The sequence below is a fragment of the Chenopodium quinoa genome, unplaced genomic scaffold (genome assembly GCF_001683475.1).
Source record: "Chenopodium quinoa cultivar QQ74 unplaced genomic scaffold, ASM168347v1, whole genome shotgun sequence".
In the NCBI taxonomy this organism is placed as follows: domain Eukaryota; kingdom Viridiplantae; phylum Streptophyta; class Magnoliopsida; order Caryophyllales; family Amaranthaceae; genus Chenopodium; species Chenopodium quinoa.
In genome coordinates this window covers 9,067,934-9,092,065 of record NW_018745410.1, presented here as the reverse complement: position 1 = coordinate 9,092,065, position 24,132 = coordinate 9,067,934, and the positions used below count along the sequence as shown (strand labels likewise).

Here is a 24,132-nt window from a genome sequence, read left to right as displayed (position 1 = left end):
ATGGATGACTTTCCTGAACCAGCAAGCCAAGAGGATGTACGGGTGCTTATATGGTCCATGTGGGAAGGATCAAGCTTGCTACGTGAAGCTCTTAAAGTCGCAAAGAAACAATTAGAGGAGCTTCAGAAAAAGTGTGACAAGGTCCCACCTTTTTGGGGGTAAAAATATCCCCTATATATGTGGACCAATGCCACCTCGACACGTGTCCGCAAGCTCAGCGCTCAATGAGCCAATTAGAGCATGACACGTGTCACTCAATGATAGAAGGGTGAAAATGGGCTCTAAGTCCACAACCCTAGAAATCGTAAAACGGTGGGAAGCCATTCTACTTAGGTTAAATAACCTAAGAGGCACATATCCCAATGCTCTATAAATACTGATCATTACATCAGCTTTAAGGGATCCAATTCTCTCTCCAAGGGCAATGCCCCCCACATTTACTCTCCCTTCTCTCTACTTTCTCTCTCTAAAATACATTATTTCGGTCACTGACTTGATCGTCGGAGGCGGACCTCCGGCCCCCCCAGGGTCCGTTGTTTTGCAGGTGATCGGGCCGTTCGAGTGTTGCATTGCAGATCTGTCTCCCGAGGGACGTACACACCCTCCATTCGGGTACGTACAAATAACCCCAAAACATTTGGCGCCGTCTGTGGGGAGACACATCTGTAATGGCACAACGGTTGTGGATCACGGACTCAAGAGAGGAGCCACCTTTGGGAGGCAGCAGGCATCATGAGGCCGGATGTCAAGTACAGCAGGCGTCATGAGGCTGAATGTCGAGAGTCAGGCGGCCAAAAAGGAGTGCCAGACTAAGTCATGCATATTTGAAGGTTAAAGGGCAATGTCGTTTAATCTTAATTTTATTAGGGGAGAGACGGCTAAATTGGCCAACTCCAATACTTTAATCCGACTCATTTAATGAGCGGCCGCATGCTATGGCCACCCAGCCGGATCATACAGCCGGCCTTAATGCTATCTTTGATTGTTAGTTTGATACTATCAACATCAAATCAATTGTATTATTATATACATAATATTATACAATTGATTTTCAAGAGTAAACTCTTGTAATTAGTGGGGTATATGCATGCGGCAAGTGTACTCATGCATTTCCACACTTCCAAAATTGTAATACAAGAGATACGGCCAAGCTTGCAAGCTATATATCCTTATTATCAAATCGTTATTATGATTGTATAAATAAGAAGCTAGGCGGCAAGCGGTCTATTAAATTATTTAATGAATTAATTGCTTGTTGCTAATGAAATAACATGAGCCTACAATTAAATGTTTTGCATAATTGACAGTATCATGCGGCATTTACATACGGTAAGTGAGATACATTTCCATACTTCAAGTTTTTGACAACTATCAAAGTCTAATTTATTAAACTCCACATTCTACTCTTGAGTGGACTCAAGAGAATAATATAGGCGCTCATGAGAATAATTGATAGTATCAATATGCTTTTTGATAAGCTTGTATGTATGAACTCGTGTGTGTTAGCAAGCGTGAGGTGGCCGAATCTCAATGAAACCAAAGCAAGAGAACCACCAAGCGGCCAAGCTTCTTTCTTGTGTTAGCACACACAAGCGGCCAGGCTTTTTCTTGTGGTAGCATATACAAGTGGCAACCATATGCAGGCGGCATGGGGAAGCTTTGCTCCAATGGTGTCAGCCAGTGATTGCTAGCAATGGTGGCAGCCGGTAAGAGCCATGATGATAAACGGCTGCCATGGCTGCATTGCGCTTCAATTTTTCCCGGCTATAAGGGCAGCCTTACTCCCTAATTAAGCCCGCCTGCAGGGGTGCTTTGTTCATTCCCAAGCCCAGCCATGAGGGTTTCTCTATGCTTCAATCAGACCCAGCCGTAGGGTCTGCTTCTTGATTGCCTCATTTATGCCCGGTTGCCGTGGTTGCTTTGTTCAACCTCAAAGCCGGTTGCAATGGCTGCTATATTATTCATCGTTATTATTATATAGCTACTCCATTTCTTCTTCTTGCCTTAACAAGTCAGACTCGGCAATTATAGCTAACTAGCAGAGGTGGTTAGCAAGGATGGAGCCGGTCAGCATCATCAAACATAGTGTTCGATTTAAACCTTGTACAAGCGGCAAGAAGCGTTTGGTGTGTGCTTGGCCCCAAACTACTGTGAGTATCAATAGGGTCAGCCGGTTACAATCATCAAGTTATTAACCCGGGTGCAGCACACTCCATACCGCCTGGGTTGTAGCCAATTAAACCCGGCTATGGGGGTTGCTTTGAACAACCTCAAAAACGGCTGTGAAGTGAGCTAGCAAGAGCATTGTAAAATTTTTCAAGCGGCAGCCAACCTAAGCAAGGGTCAGACGGCATAGAAAGCCGCATGTGTGATCAGAGCAAACCTATTTCTCGAGCTAAAAACTTTTTGACATCTCATGCTCGCTTGTCATCATTTGAAGAGCTCATTCTCATGAATCAAGCAAAGGGCAGTTTTCTCCATCAAATTTAATCCGGCTGTAGTTGCAACTCTCTTGGCCAATTTACCCTGGTTGCCAAGGCTCAAGTGCTCGTCAAATATACCCAGCCGTGGGATGCTTTGTTCATTCTCAAGACCAGCCGAAGGGGCTGCTTGGTTGTTCATTAAGAGCGGTTGTGTCTTTGATTCTTTGAGCTCCATGACAGGGGCTGCGTTGTTCATCAACACATCCCCCTGTTTTGATTAAAAAATCATCAAGCATTGTCTCTTCTTCGGCTGTAGTGGCAGCTTTGCTCATCACAAAAGCTGGCTGTATGGGCATCCATGCTCAATAATTTACCCCGGTTGTATGGGCACCCAGGCTCATCAACTAATTCCGGATGTAGGAGTTGTTTCCGGCCTCAAAAAAACCGGCTATGAGGCTTCTTTATGCCTCAACTAAGCCCGGCTGAAGGGGCTGCTGCATTCAACCTCAAGAACGGCTGCAATGTCATGAAGAATTAACGGGTGTATCACACCTTATGCAGCGTTTGTGCGTGAAGCCTAGTTGGGCTACCATGCAAAATTGCAAATCATTATTATGATTTCAAAAAAAAAAATAAAAAAATAAAAAATAAAAAAAAATAATAATCAACCTGATCATTCAGGTGGGAAAGGCCGTCTGTCTACATGATCATTTTGGAGGAAGAAAAGAGTTTGACAAGCCACATACGACACTTTGACAACAAACTTGCTGTTACATGATGAGAATAAATACAACTCACTCAAAAACAAAAAAAGCTTGCTTGGAGTTTTCTTGAGACGGACAAACAACATCAATGTCGGGCTGCCTTGTGCATCCTCAAGCCTGCCTGCAGTGGCATTGTTGCTCATCAAGTAAGCTGGTTGTGGGGGCTGCTGTTCTCCTTTGTTCACCAATAAAATCTGGCTGCCATGGCTGTTTTGTTCAACCTCAAAGCCGGCTGCCATGGCTGCTTTGTTCATTAACCAAGGCCGGCTGTATGTGCTGCTAGGGGCTGTTAAAGTTTGCCCGACTGTAGGGGCTGCTTGGATCAAGCGCCTGACACTACCCATTACCCAAAGCAGCTACAAACAAGAGAGTTCTATTGTAAGCTTAGTCTATTCAAGCAAAAGCCGCAAGACACTACAGCAAAGAGCTTGTAATATCTCCGGCTGTGATTGCATATGCTCGTGAGGCATTTAAAGAGCCAGAAGCTTAAGCATGCCAAGCGGCATATATAGGTTTAAGCCTAGCTGAATGTATATGGACTTAAGCTTGTAAATTTTGGCATTGAAATTCCATCTAAGACCAAGAGGAATTAATTTATGCGGCACCCTCACCGACACTAAGAAAGCCGCCTCTCAAGTTCATGGCAGTCAAGTATGGAATGCTATTAATTGTTGCCCCATGCTGCCAAGTTAGGCGTGTTATGAACAAATGTGGCATGCAAAATACAAGTATATGTCAAGGTGCTTTGTAACTATTGAGCTGGTACCATCAAGCCCTAACGAGGTAACTTTTTATTATTGTTAGTATTGACATTATTGAATATTAATTAATTGAATAAATTAAGTTATAAACTTAGTAGCGAAATTAACGTTCAAGTGACGTGAGGCCAATGGCCGGATAATAAACTAAGTTTGAAACTTAGTAGCTAAACAAACGTCCAAGTGACGTGAGGCCAATGGCCGAATAATAAACTAAGTTTGAAACTTAGTAGCGAATTCAACGTCCGAGTGACATGCGGCCAGTGGCCAGATAACTAAATTAGGCACAAAACCGCTTAGTGGCTATACAGCCGGTCTCAACCTAGACCAGAGGCCAATGGCCGGATGGTTGCTTTTTTCATAAAATCGTCTGTCCCAACATGGACAATGGCGTCCGGCGACACCCCTCCGGGTTCAATCGTCGTAGAAAGCACTCTATCGTTTGCTTTACGTACGCATGCAGGCGGCAAAAATTGAACGACCTCATTGGTCAACTCATAGCCGCCTGACCTAGGTAATCTAAAGAACGACCAAGTCTTCGGGAACCGGATGTCCAAAAGACATCAGCCGGTGATCGACCAAAGTTCTAACCTAGATTACCTTCCGAAATTATACAAGTCCTCCCAATGGGGTAGAAGGACATTGAGAGTATAATTGGATTACAAACACCCCAGGCGGCCACTTGCCTCCTGCCCTATGAATAGTCAGGCGGCCATTTGCCTCCTGCCCCCAGGCGGCCATTTTCCTCCTGCCCTGTGAATAGTCAGGCGGCCATTTGCCTCCTGCCCTATGAAGAGTCAGACGGCCATTTGCCTCCTGCCCCCAGGCGGCATTTTCTTCCTGCCCTGTGAAGAGTCAGGCGGCCATTTGCCTCCTGCCCTATGAATAGTCAGGCGGCCATTTGCCTCCTGCCCTATGAAGAGTCAGACGGCCATTTGCCTCCTGCCCCTAGGCGGCATTTGCTTCCTGCCTTGTGAAGAGTCAGGCGGCCATTTGCCTCCTGCCCTATGAATAGTCAGGCGGCCATTTGCCTCCTGCCCCCTGGCATCCATTTGCCTCCTGCCCTGTGAATAGTCACGCGGCCATTTGCCTCCTGCCCTGTGAATGGTCAGGCGGCCATTTGCCTCCTACCCTATGAATAGTCAGGCGGTCATTTTCCTCCTGCCCCCAGGCGGCCATTTGCCTCCTGCCCTGTGAATAGTCAGGCGGCCATTTGCCTCCTGCCCTCAGGCGGCATTTGCCTCCTTCCCTATGAAGAGTCATGCGGCCATTTGCCTACTGCCCCCAGGCGGCCATTTGCCTCCTGCCCACCAGGCAGCCATTCGCCTCCTGCCTTATGGGATGTCAAACGTCTCAAAAATATTCTAAGTCTCTCAAAGGTCATATGACCACCATAGTGGGGCTAAAAGAAATAAAAGTCGTCATCTATCTAGTTCAGGCGGCAATCATTATTATGATTGATTAACTTAGAAAATATCATACCATTTAAGGTATCAGATTTTCCAAGTTAATCAAATCCCTCTTTTATTGAACTAGACATATGCCGCCCATAGAGCTTTTGAACAAGCGGAAAATAAAGCCTTGATTTCGAAAGGAGTAATTCCTCTTGAAAGAGAAATTACCCCTTCCGAGGGGCTAATGTTTGGGGGTAAAAATACCCCCTATATATGTGGACCAATGCCACCTCGACACGTGTCCGCAAGCTCAGCGCTCAATGAGCCAATTAGAGCATGACACGTGTCACTCAATGATAGAAGGGTGAAAATGGGCTCTAAGTCCACAACCCTAGAAATCGTAAAACGGTGGGAAGCCAATCTACTTAGGTTAAATAACCTAAGAGGCACATATCCTAATGCTCTATAAATACTGATCATTACATCAACTTTAAGGGATCTAATTCTCTCTCCAAGGGCAATGCCCCCACATTTACTCTCCCTTCTCTCTACTTTCTCTCTCTAAAATACATTATTTCGGTCACTGACTTGATCGTCGGAGGCGGACCTCCGCCCCCCCCCCCTCCCCCGGGGTCCGTTCGAGTGTTGCATTGCAGGTTTGTCTCCCGAGCGACGTACACACCCTCCATTCGGGTACGTACAAAAAACCCCAAAACACCACCCACAAAGAAGAAACCCTTCTCTCTACAAGTAACTGGAAGAACAATAATAAACTCTATACTCCAATTAGTTCTTCATACGCTAAAATGTTCAACATGCTCTCCGAGAGTGGCAAGGTCAAACCTCTCGAACCGAGACCATTTGAATCACTAAAGAGGACAGATAGGTTCTACTGTCAATATCATTAATCAGGGGGTCACACTATTGAAAATTGTTTTAAATTTAAAGATTTAATTCAGAAAATGATTGATGATAAAAAGCTAGTCCAAATTCCACAAGAAGAAGACATTAGTATCAATGGGGTTTGGGACAGCAACGATGAAGACATCTATCTTAAGGATATAGAAGAACCTCTACTTTAATTTATATACCCAATAAGCGATTTTTGGGAGGAAGAGGATTCATCTATAGACGTCCTCACAAGGTCAAGGAGAATGCAACCTCCCATCTCAACGCAACCTATACCGACTACGCAGCAAGTTCCCATACCTATCATAGAAGACAATGATATTGTCAAACAGTTCAAGAAAACCAAGGATTTTAATGTGCTATTGGCTGAAGACCGAACCTGGAAATGACAGACTACACAGCAAGAAAACCAAACAGTTTAAGACTATCATCAAGAAAATGACAGAAAATTACAAGGATTGGCCTAACAAACTCCATTTCGCACTATGGGGTTATCGCACGTCAATTCGCAAATCAACAGGAAATACGCCATTTTCCTTGGTTTATGGAATGCATGTCATACAACCTGTAGAGCTAGAGATACCATCTCTACGTATTGCATTAGAAAGCAAACTCGATGAAGTTGAATGAACTAGGGCGAGATATGAGGAGCTAATTCTACTTGATGAAAAACGACTAGAAGCTCTACATCATACTCAATGCTATCAAACTCGTATGACTAGGCATTTTAATAAGAAGGTTAAGACAAGAAACATCAAAGTAGGACACTTGGTGTTAAAAGCATTAAGGAAGAATGTTTTAGATCCAAGGGGTAAATTTAGGCCTAATTGGTCTGCACCCTATATTGTTAAAACAATCCTATCAGGAGGTGCAGCAAAATTAACTGATATGGATGGCAATAAGTTCTCGAACATGAAAAATCTTGACCAACTTAAAAAGTACTACCCATAACTACTTGAGTAGGACACTCAAGAGAGCTACGTTTAGACTGATTCCTTAAGAAAGGATACGTAGGCAACCCTTTACGGGTGCGGCCACTTAACTTTTTGCAAACCTCGCATCCCAGATTTAAAAATGAATTCGAAAGAAATTCGACGAAGCATCGGCGTCACGGAAAAAGTTCCGTCGCCAGCCAATTAACCTTAGTGTCAGACGACAGTGTCCGTCGTCTGACGCCAGACTGCCGCAGCGCCATTTTTATGGGAGCACTTGGGAATATTTCGGTGATTTTCGAAAAAATTTCGATTTCCATACTCGAAAAATTTTATGTGAAATGAAGTTTTCTGTTTTCATTGCTTTAATAAATTAAATTTAAAGGAGATTATTTAATTAAAAAACTGAAATTTCATTAATAAAACAAACTAACAAATTACATTATTGATGGAATTTAAATAAAGCTTAATAAAACAAATTAACTTTAAATTTAAACCTAAGTCTAATAATTGAAAGTTAAGCAATGCTTCAATCTTCCTTCTCTTTCTTTGCTCTCTTCTAATTTTTGTCTGCATCCTCTTCATCTTCCATGACTTTAGCTAGTAGGCATCCTTTAGTGGACCTACATTCAATTTTGGAGTAAATAGTTCTCCCTTAGCTAGACTCCATGCTTCTTCTCTACCCAAGCCTTCTTCTTTGAAGTATCAGCTTTTCTTTTCCCTTTATCTTTTGTAGAGCTCTTCTTCTTAGGCATCGTAGGTGTTTTGAATTCAACCTTTTTCACCCAAACGTTCCTTAACGGGAATCACTTTGTCACCTAGATGACTCTTCACATCAGTATTACTCTGATTTTTCTTCAAGTCTTTTGAAGGTTTCTTGAGAAGCCACCTCTTCACATCATTGGGCAAGGAAGGAGGAACCTTTTGGGTAATCACTTCCCATAAAGGTCTAGCGCTCCAATAAGCATCAAATTTTTCTATTTCTTGAGAAACAGGGAATTCATAGGGACGACAAAGATCCCCAGAAAGAATTGTTTGAAGTAGGTCGTATTATCTTTTTACCCTGCAGGGATAATAAAAAGTCATCTTGGTTAAGCTTGGAAGACGACAGAAGGGTTGCTTGTTGACACCAACCATCTTCTCTATTTTCCACCAAGGGATGGAGGCAAAGACTTTCTTCCATCATGGCGCCCCATCTTAGAGAAGCGTTTCTTTCTTCTCACATTAGCGTTTCTTGGAGTGTATTTTTCAACATTGTCAGGAGGACTAATTAATTCTAGTCTCTCCATTAGCCACATCTGCAAATAAATTCAATGCAAATAAATTAATATTACTATATACAGAAATATGTTTTTTGATTTCTGTAATTAAAAATATTATTTTTCTACCTGTTATAAAGTTGGAGAGCCCCAAAAAGGTGCTTTTGGATTCCTCTTCAATTCATCAAGACTAAGCATAGTCTCTCCAACAATTAATGGCATTGGATTTCTCCCAGATTCAATTTGCTCCAAAAAAGTTGATATAATTGCTTGACCCTCATTAGTCTACCACTAGTGAGAAGATATTGGTTAAGAATGCAAAAGAGAAAAGCCCTTCTTCTATAAACATGAAAAGATTCAGAATAAGGTCTATCAAAATAACGGCGTGCAAATTCTTTCATGTTAACTATGCTACCATCTACTATATTTGTTAGATCTTTGTCTTTTAATTAAAGAAGCGCTCAAAATCCTTATAATATTATTCATTTATTCTAGGGATTACTGCAAGATCTAATGCAGGGAAGCCTAAAATAGAACCGAACTCCTCCGGTAAAGGGCTAATTTCATCACACCCTAGCCTAAAACAATGAGTATCCACATCCCAATATTCTTAGGCGGTATGAATGAAGTCTATATCAAGATCTACCCCCTTGACACTATAAATACCCCCCATATGAAAAAAGTCCAATTCTTTTCTTTCCTTGGCAGTTACAGACCGACACCATTCATGAGTGAAGTTGGTAAAACTTTTAGTGATTAAAGACATGATTATTTATTTTTTTCAAAAGCTAAGACTATATTTAGTCTGCTGAAATTATGAAGAAAATCGGCAGACCAGGGGGCTATTTATACACAACATCGACACAGTTTCAATCCGGAAAGGATTCGAAGTCAGCGCTCATCAGCGCTAGACGACAAAGTCTGGCGCCTAACGCCAGGCGTCCAGCGCCAAGCAGTAGCGTCTGGCGCTAACTCAATATGCGTGGCGCCAGGTGGCACTGACATGTCTTATCGAGCGAGTTTTCAAAAATCGCGTTTTTCTGGCTGATTCGAGTCTGAACAATGGCTTTATGATTTTTTTATCCTTTTTATACCCTTTTTCTTAATTAAATATATTGATTATATTAATTATATTTTTTTGGGTTTTATTTGTAAGTCCAATATTTTTATTTTTTATTTTTCATTTTCTTTTTTTGGGCGAGAAAGTTGGATACCCTCCTTCAATAATAAAAATGACAAAAATTTTGCGCAAAATTATTAATTATCACAATTCTTTGCACACACAAATATGCACAAAAAAATGAAAAATAAATGCTAAATAGATAAACTCATAATAACATGTATATACAAATATGTCTAATAAGTGAGTCAATTAGGCAAAGTTCTATACAAGTCAAAAATAAAATAAAACACAGGCATAAACTACGACGCAGGAGGACGCAGATGACGAGAGACGCCCATCATGTCATAAAATTGCGTTGTACGAGGAGTAACCTCTCCACCAGCTCTAGCTTTAGTCTCCTCGGGAGGTGGAAAACTCAACTCAGGACCCGTCCACCCAAGATCGCCCTGAGGCTGAGGCTGAGGAGGCTGCAGCGATGACGAGCCGACCTCGTACATCCCACCACCTCCAAGAGCCGAGGTAGCCTCTCCCTAGCCTACTGGCTCAACACGTGCACCCTCAGATGAAGTGCCCGAGCCCTCCACCGCCTCGGTCCGAGCGGCCTCAGAGCAACCACCCCGACCGCCAGAACCAGTACGGCGACGTCTCGAGATAGACCTCGCCGGGTCTCTCCGGACCTCAGGTCTCATCCGGGTACGAGAAGGAATGGGCTAACCCTGCAAGAAGAAACTAAGTCAGAAACAATTAAAATAGACATAACAATGTAGAAATAAGAAAGAAGGCTACCTCCTGAACGGCGTCGTCGCGACGACACGTAGCCATATTCCTCATCCGAACGAGCTGGCTACGGAAGGCATCTATACACCATGCCATCGTCGTGACCACCTCGCGTGAGACCTGCCAAGGAAATAAAGTCAATAACAATGCATAACACACATGAACAAAATTGCAAATAAATAAAGCTTACCCGAGTCTGGTGGCGAGGAATCGACCGCTCCAGAAAGCGCTCGTCCTCAGGAGCCGGAAGAATCATCTCCTCGATCGGCCCGTATGCCCCCTGGTAATGGATAGACATACGAGGTGGCACAAACTCAATAGGCCGAGCCTGACGAAAGCAAATCAAAGTCAGTAAAATATCACTTGGGGGCTACTTAACGAAAAATAAAAGAAGAAAATCATACCGCCACCTCCTCAGCCAGAACAGGGTCTGGAGCTAACAGCGGCAGCAGCTCCTCCTCATAGCACCACCCAGGGATCGTATAAGATCGCCAAGGGGTGCCAGCCTCTCTGACATGCTCACCAGCCTCGCGCCATTGAACATATGACACGGCGGGGGAGCAGGAACGACAAAAGTGACTGAGGAATGCTGAATAGCAATCCTCTCTCCAAGATATGCAATCGCTCCATATTTCCCTAAGAAGTAGCGACGCTTAGCGGTGTACTGCGCAGCTAATCCAAGGACAACCAAGTCGATCCACGGCCGGTACTACACGTCATGCTCCTACGAAGAATGCCTATGAGATAAGAATCTACTAAAGGTAATACGAAAGCGTTCCACTATGCAAAGAATCATATCGAGATGATCTAATTTCGGACATAAGTAGTAGACATCCCAACGCGGCGGCCTCCCCAACAGGCGCTCACCAGAAACCCGCGTGGCGACGGTCTTGCCGGCGCAACTAAAGGAAAGAACTCGTAGAACCAGATCTACAAAAGGCAAAAAAATATCAGCAAATGCTAACCAAAGCTTAGAGCTAAACTTTATGGGATATAAAGTATACCTTTACTACTCTCCAAAAGCCGGACAAAGCGACGTTTCCCGTGAAGGACCAGTGTCGACACGAGTCTCGCAACGCTCGGACAAAGTCTGAATAAGCCAAGCTGGCCTAGTCATAAGTCCCGATCAAGTGAAGATCACGGACCGCAGGTAGGTAGTAAAGCAGTACTCTACTACCCTTGTTAAGGGAAAACGTCCCTGACAGTAAGATAAGCACAAAGATGTGCACCCGTTGCTCTTAGGTGGTCGCATCATCCTCGAAAGCCGCCACCAGAGTCGATCGGCGAATGCCCATAGCAGTAAACCAAGTTGACTCTGCCTCAGCACGAGCCCAAACAGCAATCAGACCCAACAGCTCCTTTACCTGAGGAGAGAAGACACTGATCTCGCTACCGAACGGCAGCGTAGTAGAACTAAACTCTAATCCTGTAATGAGACCGAAGTCGGCCAGGGTGACCATCATCTCGCCCCAAGGGAAGTGGAAAGTGTTGGTGGTGTCCCAGAAGAACTCCACCAGGGCGCGAGCCATGTGGTGACCCCCGTTAGAGGCAATCATGGCCTCCGAGATCTAGAATAGCGCAATCAACCCGCAAGACTCCCAGAGAAGTAACACCTCTCCATCGACGCCGATGTGCATCTTGTACAGGTCGCCCAGGGTATCGCAACCCGAGCCATGGTAACGTGTCCTACCAACCGTGATCCCATGTCGCACCCTCTTAGAAATGTAGTGGTCGGGGGAGAAGTACAGAGTCCGCTCATCCCACTCAAGGAGGGGACCAAGAGAAGTGGACGGGTCAGCGTCCTCCTCTACGGGATCATGCTCCCGTCACTTGTCTTGGGACCGTGAACCCGAACCTCGCTATCTAGTCATGCTACATTGTGCAGAATCATCAAGAATTAAGGTTCTATATTATCTAAGGTTCGCCTAGCCGCACGATACTATGTTCGCGAAAAAAACAAAGTACGTAGTACTAAAACAGAGCACAATTTCAAATTGAGCATACACGAAATTTTTCAAGCATCCAAACAATTTCTTGCAATACTATGGTAATTATTGTGACAAATTGGATAAGAATTGCTAGCAAAAACATCAAGAACAAACTACAATGTATTCCCGACCTTAAGAGGTCCAACAATGGTGATTTGTTCTTTTCTTCACCAAATTGAGTTAAATAAGTCTCAAATTACTTCCAAGGCAATATATAAACATAATCAATAAATTTCATGGCATAAAATTTGACAAACAAAGCGAATTTAGCAATTTAAATTTCGAATTTTTAAAACATTCGTGGACAAAACTTAGATAGATCGAGAAAGTAGATGAAAGAAGCTTTGATTTGAAACAAACTTGAGCGAATTCAGTTGAGAAACGAGCAAGAATGAGTGAATTGAAGCTCAGCGGCGATTATCGAACAAAAATGAGCAGCAGCAGCGGAAATGACGAAGATGAGGGGTATATATAGAAAACCCAACTCTAGCGCCAAGCGACAGGCCTTGGCGCCAGACGAAAAGGTCTAGCGCTTAGCGCTAGTTTCAGCGTCTGGTGCTAGAGCCAAATTTGTGGCGCCAGTAGAATTTAAGCGGCGACAGCACGCTCAGCCACTCAGAAGCGGTTACTTCGACCTTTTACAGCAATTTTGGGTTCCTTGGTACGCCAGTTAGCCCCTCTAAGCAATTTCACATGATTTAGTAATCGGCTTGATTACAATTACAAAAATTGATCGACGTGGTGAATGATCGTCTCACTTAGCTTAAAGCGCCTAAGCATTGTCTCATTGCAAAAAGCACCGACATAATGGTTCATACAGCAAAGGCACCGACATATTGGTTCACAATTTAGAAGGCACAGACATATAGGTTCAAAAGAAGCAAAAGCATCAACGTACTAGCATAGCGGAAGCAAAGTTTAAGCGAGCTTTAAAGCTCGACAAGCGTGGGTCTTCGATAATTTTTCCTCGGAATATTATCGCAACAAATGAGGATAGCTTCCGGCGAGGATATCTTCGACAACGTTCCCTAGCCTGCGGAGAGTTGTCACAAACAACTGGAGGTGATTTCAAGAGAAGTTATCTTCGATTGTGTTCCCTGGCTTGCGGAAGATGATCACAAAGCGCTAGAAGGTCATTTCAAGCGAAGCAATCTTCGATGGGGTTCTCTAGCTTGCAGAAGTCTATCACGGCGGAATTGGAGGCAGTTACGAGCGTAGCAATATTCAGGAAGCATTCTCTAGCTTGCAGAAGATCGTCAAAACAAACAGCAGGATGGCGTTCCCTAGCTTGCGAAAGGTTATCACAACAATAGCAAATGCAGCAACAAATCGGTTACCTCAGAGACGTGTGCTCGATGTTGCAAGATACGCATTTCTTGAATCTCTTATATGTTTCAAACTAATGCTAGTTTTGCAGGTATCGGCGCTACAAGAGAGATTTAGGAACGCAGAACGTTCTGAATTATTCTCCGTCCCTATCGATACTTTGACTTTTGTATTCGAAACTTGGGTTTCTCCAAATTCAGTTGAAGTGGGGGCTTCTGTAGACACTCATTTGTGTCTCCCTAAAACCAAACCCGGTGATGAATACCTTTCACTTCATTTGATTATCGATTAAAGCGAAAGTGTGGAAGGTCTAGTGTTGGGGATAGTTTTTATTTCTTTTCTTTCTCACTGTTTTTGAAAACCTATTTTAAGAAAACAGCCAATCCAGTTTGGTTTAGTCCATGATAAGGATCCAATAACAGTGTAGTTGGGTCGGGTTTGAAAAGAGCTTTCCAGCAATATATTATAAGCCCAATTCCGATGAATAATGAGGAAGTTATGGCCAAATTACTAAACTGGGCCCGGTTTGATCTTTACATGATGCCCAATGATCTAGAGGAGGGCCTAAATATTGATTTATCATCCCTAATGAAATTAAAATTGATTTTAGTCTTCTAGATTCTTCTAGAAGGTTCTTTTCATTCCTAATTCAATTAGCATTGATAAATTGACTTTGGTTGACTTTTTAGAGTTTTAATCAGAATAAAAGAGTGTTTTTCAAGAAAATACGATTTTGTCCTTCTGTACGGCTAAATTTTATCAGAACTAAGAAAACGGATGAAAATAATTACTAGCGCCTGACGACAGGGATTGGCGCCTGGCGCTAATGTCCAGCGTCTGGCGCTAACCTGTTTTATTCTCGTCGAAACTCTGATTTGTTTTTCTATCCGTCCGACTGATTTTCTTTATAAATAGCCTCCTAAAACCTCCGTTTTTAATCATCAACTCTCTAGTTTTCTAATTCTCTTCTCTCTCTAAGCTAAATCTTATTCTCTCTCTCTTTTCTAAACCAACCCTTTTGCATACAAAATTCCACATTCACTAGACTTAGAAGTACCTAGCTAAGTTCGGAGTTGCCTTTGCCCTAGACGTGAAAGGTTTTAATTTCTGAGGGTTTGGTCCCAAATCTCTATTTCAATTATTTAATTTAATTGTTTATTTTATATTTTCCTTGAAGTTACTAACGCGTGTATTTTATTATTAGAAAAAGGTACGAGACCATCCAAGTAAGTGCTTTATTTGATTTATTGTTATTATGATATAAAAATCATGTATGGGTTGTTATTATGACTCTTAGTATCATGTTAGGGAGTTTTGATCTTCCTAGTATCATATTTAGGGTAATAACTATACTTTCTAATATCAAATATGACAATCATGATACCTGCGATGCTTCCTATTTTCTTCCTAATATCATGTTAGTATCATGTTAGGGTTAAAGCTTTGATTTTTATTGCTTTGTGACATGCTAGGGTTTGTTATTAATCTTGTTAGTATCATGCCTAGGATCTTGCTATTATTATGCTTTAACATGATTATGATTATGATTATTTTTGTGATTTATGATTATTATTGATTTATTATTATGTTGCTTGTTATTGATTTGTTATTGCTGGATCACGCCTTTTATGCATGTTTAAAGGGAATAGATACTTGTAATCACGCTTAATAAGATATTTAATAATCTTGTTTAAGGTTAATTTGATTATAATTCAAGTGATCGCCAATAATAGATTTATTTGTGCATTAATATTCAACCAACATAGATAAACAGGTTTAGGGTTAATCCTATTGATTGCATGTTATTCAGAAAGCACACATGAATACGAGAATAATAAAGTAGAGGCCTATTATTAGGGCAAGTTCAATCTCTTTTAGACTGGATTTGTACCTTCATCCTCGAACTACCAGTCATGGTTCCAGACCTATTGGAGTTGACGATCTCCTAGATCGTTAAGGGGTTGTAACCTTCACCCTGTGAACGGTATACAAGTTCCTAAAACTTGTTGGCGAATCTTTTGCTCTATCTTCCTTCCCTTTGGACGCCACCGTACTTTAGTGTATGATCACAGCGGGGTTCAAGTTAGGGATAATGCTTGAAATATTCCCTACAATCCCAAATCTCTATTTCAATTATTTAATTTAATTGTATTGTTTATTTTTTTTCTTGAAGTTACTAACGTGTGTATTTTGTTATTAGAAAGAGGTAGGAGGCATAAAAGTAAGTACTTTAATTGTATAACTATTCCTTTTATATAGAAAACATGCTTAGATTGTTTTATTGATTCCTAGTATCATGTTAGGATGTTTTATTTCTTCCTAGTATCATGTTTAGGGTAATAATTAATATTTCTAATATCGAGTATGATTAAAAGAATGCTTCCTACATAATATCATGTTAGTATCATGTTAGGGTTAAAGCTTTGATCTTTGATGTTTAGTGACATGTTAGGGTTTGTTATTAATCTTGTTAGTATCATGCCTAGGATCTTGCTAATAATATTATGTTTTAACATGATTATTTTAATTATGATTATGATGATGATTATGATTTATGTTGCTTGATATATTATTGTTATTACTTGATCACACCTTTTATGCATGTTTAAAGGGGACTTGTACTTGTAATCACGCTTAATAAGATAATTAATAATCTTGTTTAGGGTTAATATGATTATAATTCAATTTATCGCCGATAATAGATTTATTTGTGCATTAATATTCAACCAACATAGATAAATAGGTTTAGGGTAAACCTATTGATTGTATGTTAGTCAGAAAGCGCACATGAATACGAGAAAAATAAAGTAGAGGCCTATTTTTAGGGCAAGTTCAATCTCTTTTAGGTTGGATTTGTACCTTCATCCCCGAACTTCCAGTCATGGTTCCAAATCTATTGGAGTTAACGATCTCCTGGATCGTTAAGGGGTGTAACCTTCACCCTGTGAACGGTTTACAAGTTCCTAAAACTTGTTCGCGACTCTTTTACTCTAGCTTCCTTCCCTTTGGACGCCACCATGCTTAAGTATATGATCATGTACGGAGGGTGATCCCATCGTAGGGGATCCTTCCTTAGATGCCCATGGCCGCTTAAAAGCCTAGGACATTACACTTGTTAGGGTGTATTAGGATTTGAATTCCTGACTGTTTGGGAGACCTTGAATTAGAAATGATACTCTCATCACGCTTTTTTGTAAGAAACAAGTAGGAGTCGCCAATGAGTTTTAGGATAACTCAAAACCTCGTTCTTGCCTTTCTCCCAGGTAGAGTTCAAGGGATAATTAGCACGAATCATAAGTTTACCCATGGCCAAATTGGTCTACATAAACCAAAAATGATTTCGGGAGCGAGGGTACTAAAATAATGTTCCTGTTAGGGAGGAATCGCTATTCTGGCCCTATTACGGCCTCTACTAGCTCTTCCTTTTTCACAATTTCATTACCAAACAATATATGCAACGTGATATCTAAAGACTAAGTTAGTTGATTTTATTTACAAGCATTAATCACGTAAGAATTACATTGCAAAAGTCGTTATTCTTATTTAATAATATTCGTGAAAGAACAATAAATAAACAAGATTCGCCTTGTCTTAAGTGATAAAACAACAATTAATTATTCCAATTCTAGTCTCCGTTTAATGTGAATTAATTAATTAAAATTTTGTTTAAAGTGATAAAATAACACAAATTAATCAATTAAAGTTATTTAAACAATAAAGAAAAGTGATTTATCTAAGTGCTTAGGAAACTAACCGTCGTTCTTTTATGTTAAATCTCGGTTTAATGTGTTTATGGACTTTCTTTCTTCTTTGTACCTCCAAGGACTTCAATGGATTCAATTAGGGTTGGAAAGTATTTGGGAAGAGAGAAGAAAAAGTAGTATGATAGTAAGAGAAGTTGAGAGATTAGGGTTTTGAGAATACTAGGGTTTTTTCTGATTTTTTTCCGGTCCTAGTAATGCTGAACGAAGACCCCTATTTATAGGGGTAGGGATCTTGGTTTAGGGTTTTAGAGTCGCACCGTCAGGTCGCAACTCTTTGAGTCGTGCTGGGTGTCGCGCGCATCTCAATGAGTCGCGCGCGCCAGGCGCTCGCAACTGATTGAGTTGCGCTGGTTTGCGGTTTACGAAAACACATTTTTTAAACTTCCATAACTTTTGATTGCAAAGTCGGATTAAGGCGTGTGAGATATCACTGGAAAGCTCTGAATGTCTAATTTCCAATTCCATTAAAATTAGGTTAAAATATATTGTTTATAAAAAGTTATGGCAATTGGAGTGCAAGGGTGTCGGTTTTAGGGCTTGGTTTAGTGTTTTGATCATAACTTCTTTGTTTTGGCTCGGAATTGGGCTTATAATATACCGTTGGAAATCTCTTTCAAAGGTTTATCCATCTTTATAGGCATTTCATGGGAAATTTATAGTTTGTTCAATTGTTTGTCTCGGTTTTTCAACAATGTAGGTTCCATTTGATCCAATCATTGCACTTGACACATTTGGGTCCGTTATTAATCAAGTTTAAACATGTATGAATACGTTTTAGGCCTAATTAGTAATCGGACAAGGCTCTAAGATAACTTGGTCTCAAATATGGGTTTTAACTTACTTCATCCATAAACATTTCAACTTTGATCTAACATGAAGAACGGATTTTTGTAAGATCATCATACTTCCTTTCGGGACAAGAGGCCAAAAGTAGGTGTCTACAGATCATAGTGGGGATCAAGTGTGGGATGGATTGAAATATTCCCTACAGAGCTGAGGTTTCAAAAGAGGAGGGAATTCAACTACAGTGAAATGAAAAAAGAAAGGGGAAAGTGAAGGAAAAAGTAAGGGGCGGTTTTTTTTGTTTAATTGCCACCGGTTTGAACCGGTGGCCTTTAATACGTATGGAATCGGTTTGGGTTGAACCGGTGCCAATTACTCGGTGCCCATTTTTGCCCCACAGGTTTTTAAAAACCAATGGTCATTACTCAGTGCCAAATTGACTTTTTCTACTAGTGCTACTTTTATATGTATGGGTCAAATACATATATGTAGACAAATACATGACATTATAGGTTTCTATATGTGTCAAATTAACAAACTAATCTAGTAATTAAAATATTATTTTCTTTAAATCAGAATTCTACAAAGTTTTAATCTACTGTAATGATTTGATTAATGCACATATCTATCGAAGTTTATCAAAACTTTGATTTCTAATATTTTTTTTCTTTTTTAGCTCCAAAATGTCGAAATCAAGAGGAAAGACTCTTTCAAATTAAAGAAGATTACATAACTGAAAATGAGTATGAATTACAAAGACTCAAGATAATTGAAGCTAACAAGACGAGGATGAAACGTTGGGCATAAAGCGCATTGCTGCTTCTTTAACAAGCGTAGTAGATAGCTCAAAAGTTAAGAAAAGTAAACAAAGGTGTAATGCATCTCTTGAGAAAGAGATTGATTTACCCGATGAGAATGAGGAAGTTGAGTATAAGAATGAAACTCAAAATTCTTGGACACTATCTAATAAGTAATAATTATACATTATCTTTTATTTGGGTACCTACTCTTTGTTATAAAAAATTTCAAGTTCAAATTAATCAGATCAAAGAAAGGGGTCGAAGGAACAATCTCATTCCACCAATGTCATTGCATACTAATTGTGAAATTGAAGGTTAATGATAACGCCGATGACGATAAGGATGATGATGAGAATGACATTGAGAATGACGATGAAGAGGATGATCAAATGCAAGTAGATGAAGAGGATCTAGGAGAAGAGGGGCGCAATATGACGGCTCATATTCTTTCAGACAAATTAAATGCAAAAATTCATTTCAGCGCCTTTTCTCTCTCCTCTCTCTCTCTCTCTCTCTCTCTCTCTCTCTCTTTCTTTCCGCATTTTTCTCTCGATTTCCACCATTTTCTCACTCTTCCACGCCATTTTCAACTGCAAAAACCTTCGAAAACTGCCATAACCGTAAAAATCAACTGCTTAATTTTGCTATAAAGTAACAATTTCACGTTCAACTGTCTTCATTTTCAATTTTGGAACAAAAATTTTCGAAAATTGGCGAAAATTGACGAAAATAAGGTATTTTATCACAACTTCGAAGTTCATACTATTTTGTTTATTTTTGTTGCAATTTTTTACTTATATTTGTGTTTTTTGCTTGATTATGTTGAAATTGAAGTAGCAGAACTTGAATCGGAGAAATTCGAAGTTCAATTTTGGTGTTTTTAATTCGATTTCTTCATAATCAGGTATTATTGCAAATTAGTTCATTTTTATTCAAATTATGATTAATATACTTATCATTTTTTGCAAAATTTATTGTAATTTAGGTTAAAATCGACATGCATGAGAAAATTATTCAAATTTTTACTTATATTTGCATTTTTTTTTTTTTTTGCTTGATTATGTTGGAATTGAAGTAGCTGAACTTGAATCGGAGTATTTGAAGTTTAATTTTAGTGTTTTCTTTTCGATTTCTTCATAATCAGATATTATCGCAAATTCGTTCATTATTGTTCAAATTATGATTAATTTTATTTAAGCTCATACTAATTTATAATAATTTTGTTTAATTTATGAGCAATTTTTTACTGCATTATTGTTGCTATAATATTTGTGTTCTACTTGAGTGTCAGAAATTTGCTAAGAGTAAATAAAAAATTATTAAAAGTAAGTAAAAATTAACTAAAAGTAAATTATAAGTAGTTGTTTGAGTTTATATAGTTTTGAGAGTATAATTTTTTAAAAGTAGTTAGAAATTTGTAAAAAGTAGATAGAAATGTGTTAAAAGTATACAGAAATTGAGTAAATGTGTATATCAAAAATGATGTTAATCTTTGCTCATTGCATTAACCTATACATAATTCTTGATCATATTATATTTGTTTTGAATTGCCCACAGATTAAAATGGCCAAAAGAACAAAGAAAAAACAAGATCCACCAAAGGATATTGCTTCACCAAAGAAGGCTGCTGCAAATAAAAAAGTTACTGCAGCAAAGAAAACTCTTGCACCCAAGAAATCTCCTGCAGCCAAAAAGAGTCCTACATCCAAGAAAGTTCCTGCAAATACAAAGCAATCTCCAATTAAAGGTATATAATATAAAGTAAATGGAGACTGTTATAAAGTGAATAGAAACAGCTATAAAGTAAATCATTTATCTGTATAAATCTGTGTTACAAATAATGCATACTATTACATTATTGAATATAAAAAGTAAATGGTTAGTGTAGTAAAGTAAATAAAAAAAGCTTATAAAGTAAATGAATATGTTTTAAAAGTTTATTAATATGTCTATACTTATAAACTGATTGTGTAAACTAAATGTAATAGGTGCTAAGCTTCAAAGGATTTCAAAAAAGCAAATATTGATAAAGAGAAGAATTAAGGAACTAGAAGCATCAAAAGGTTCATAAAAGTTTATAAAATTAAATTCATATGTTATGTATTACAGCAATGTATTAATCTATTATAAAGTAAATAGAGACTGTTATAAAGTAAATAGAAACTGTTATAAAGTAATTAGAAACTGTTATAAAGTAAATATTGAAGTAAATAGAGACTATTATAAAGTAAATATATAGATACTGTTATAAAGTAAATAGAAACTGTTATAAAGTAATTAGAAACTGTTATAAAGTAAATATTGAAGTAAATAGAGACTGTTATAAAGTAAATATATAGATACTGTTATAAAGTAAATAGAAACTGTTATAAAGTAATTAGAAACTCTTCTAAAGTAAATAGAAACTTTTATAAAATAAATTGTTATATAGTGAGCTATTTACTGTTATATGTCTATGATGTTTGTTGATATCTTTAATAAAGTAAATATAAATGTTATCAAAGTTGGTTAACATGTTTTAAAAAATTATAGGAACAAAGAAAAGGGTAAAATCTGAATTGAAAGATAGCAATTATGAACCAGAAGAAGATCAGAATGAGAACTCTGATGGTTCATCAGAAGAAGACAGAAAAAAGGGACAAGGTCATTTAAAGAAGAAATTGAAGCTTGACAATTCTGAACATGATGTAGATGAATTTATTGATATTAATGATGATAATGATGGTAATCTAGAAATCAAGAAAACACACTACAGACCCAATGCAGTTGTTGATTTGATCAAGGATTTTAGTGAGCAGCACAAAAAAGATGTCAAAAGTATTGGTTTTGGAGGGCAGCTTCAGCTAAAATTAACAAGAATTTCAACAAAAATGCTTCCATGGATTTGTCACCATTTTCAATGAAACCAGCTGCATGTTCAAGATTGACATGCTGAAGGAATTTCAAGTTAGATCTTTTGATGTTGAAGATATATTCTTGCTTCCACATGTAACTGAGAAAAAGGTGAATTTTTAGTTAAGGAAGCAACCTCTATCTAACTTGCTGATTCAAAAAGAGTGGAAGAAGAAGCTAGGAATTCTAGAAGATGATGAGATAATTGTGAATAATTTGGAGACCAAATTAAAGACACTAAAGGAAGGAGGGGAGGATTTTAAAAGATTTTTTGTGATGTATGTTTGCAGCACATTCTTAGCCCATGTTGCAAACAGAGTGATTGATTACAAGATAATCAATTATGTAGACAATGTGAAAGAAATACATAACCTAGATTGGTGTGGTTATGTGATGAATAATCTGTGCAAATCAGTGAGGAGCTTCAAGAACAACAAAAACAAAGATTCAAGATCAGGAATCAGTGGATGTGTCTTGATTATTCAACTTGTCTACTTTTATCATTTAGCATTCAGAGGTCAGCCTGAACCTATAACACTACCATTGATCCAACATTGGACAGATGAAAAAGTCAAAGAAAGAATTGCAAAAAAGGCAAAGGCATCTTTTGGACAAGGAGAACTTCAAAAAAATGACTATCTAGTTTGTAGAAAAAAGGGAAAGGAAGCATTCTTGGGAGATGTAATTGAGAATGCTTATAGAAATTTTTCTGATAGAGAGAAAAGATTGGTGTCATTCAACCTACCAGAAGATGTGATGACAAATAGTGACATGAAGCTGCAAAAGATGTGAGTACTTATTTTTTTTAGTTACAATGATTTACTTTAAAATAAAATGCAGTTACTTTTATCTCATATTTGTTTACTTTTATTGTATTGAATTGCTCTGTTAATGATAAACATAAAGTAAATAATGTTGACTTAAAAGTAAACAAATTAACTTTAAAAGGAAATTGAAGAAGAACTGCATTTGTTGACAAGAGATTCACAACTCTTTGCAGTGATACATGCTGAGTGTATAGCTGCCATAGGAGAAAAGATGAAAAGGCAAAAAATGAATGTGAATGCATCTAATTCTCAACAAGTTTCTGAAACCCAAAGGCTGATGGAAGATCCTAGAGTACAAAGGGCTATGGATGAAATAGTTAGGCTTTATGATGATATAAGAGATGTATCTGGTGTGATTCTGTCAACATGGAAGGAGCAACATAAAAAGAAACAGATCCTATTGAAGAAGATGCAGTTGATCCTAAAACTGTCCATTTGGATGTTGATGATGAAGATTTTGATATAGAGGACCTGGATGATGGAAAAAAAGTGAAGGATGACAAAAAAGAAGATGATGAAAACAAAAAGGAGGAGGAAGAATAGGATGAGGAGGAAGAAGAAGAAAAACTGAAAAAGAAGGAAGAGGAAGAAAAGAATAAAAAGAAAGATGATGAAAACAAAAAGAAGGAAGAGGAAGAACAGGATGAGGAGGAAGATGATGAGGAGGAGGAGGAAGAAAAACAGAAAAAGAAGGAAGAGGAAGAAAAGAAAGATGACAACAAAGAAGAACAAAAAGAAGATGAGGACAAAAAATAAAAGTAGGAAGAAAATAAGCAAGACAAAGAACTATAGGAGGGTTAGAAAAAAGGAGAGAAAGATTCTGATAATGAAGAGAAAGGAGAGAAAGATTCTGAAAATCAAGAAGATGATGCTAATAATCAAGGTGTTGATCTTAATATTTCTAATGTTGTACACTCAATCACTGAGAGTATACTAAATCAGGCAACACTTACAAAGGAAGCAACACAAAAACCAATTGAAGGTAAGTTGTTAACTTTACTAAATATTTAATCAATACATAGTCAATAGTGTATCATAATTTTGTAACTATATGTGCTATTTTATTACAGTTGTTGCTGAAAAACAACTTCAGGAAGAAACAACTACAATTGAGTATAAGGACATTCACAAGGAGATAGTTTCAAAAGTTAAAATCAGATTGGATTGTGGAGAGAAAGATGTTGACATTGTTTTGTTTGTAAGACAATGAAAGCAAACAAATCAAGAATGAATGAAATGCCAGAGCTTTATCAAGTAGTGGCTGATTACTGCTTTGTGAAGTATAGCCCATTCAAGCAGTAAGTAATAAATTATTTAATTCTAAACATATTTTATCTACTTTAAATTATATGTAGTTTACTTTAAATAATATTTTAATTACTATAAATGTTTAATTTTGCACAGTGAAGAGAT

General features: G+C 38.6%; 1 protein-coding gene across 1 annotated transcript; it reads left to right on the top strand.

Moving 5' to 3' along the window:
- On the top strand, nucleotides 1-22,684 carry LOC110713313 (DNA mismatch repair protein Msh3-like). Its single transcript, XM_021891772.1, has 6 exons — nucleotides 1-141; nucleotides 19,315-19,395; nucleotides 20,558-20,747; nucleotides 20,989-21,063; nucleotides 21,533-21,817; nucleotides 22,056-22,684. Exons 1-6 carry the CDS (start codon nucleotides 1-3, stop codon nucleotides 22,682-22,684), a joined length of 1,401 nt encoding a protein of 466 aa, XP_021747464.1.
- Nucleotides 22,685-24,132: the final 1,448 nt, after the last annotated feature.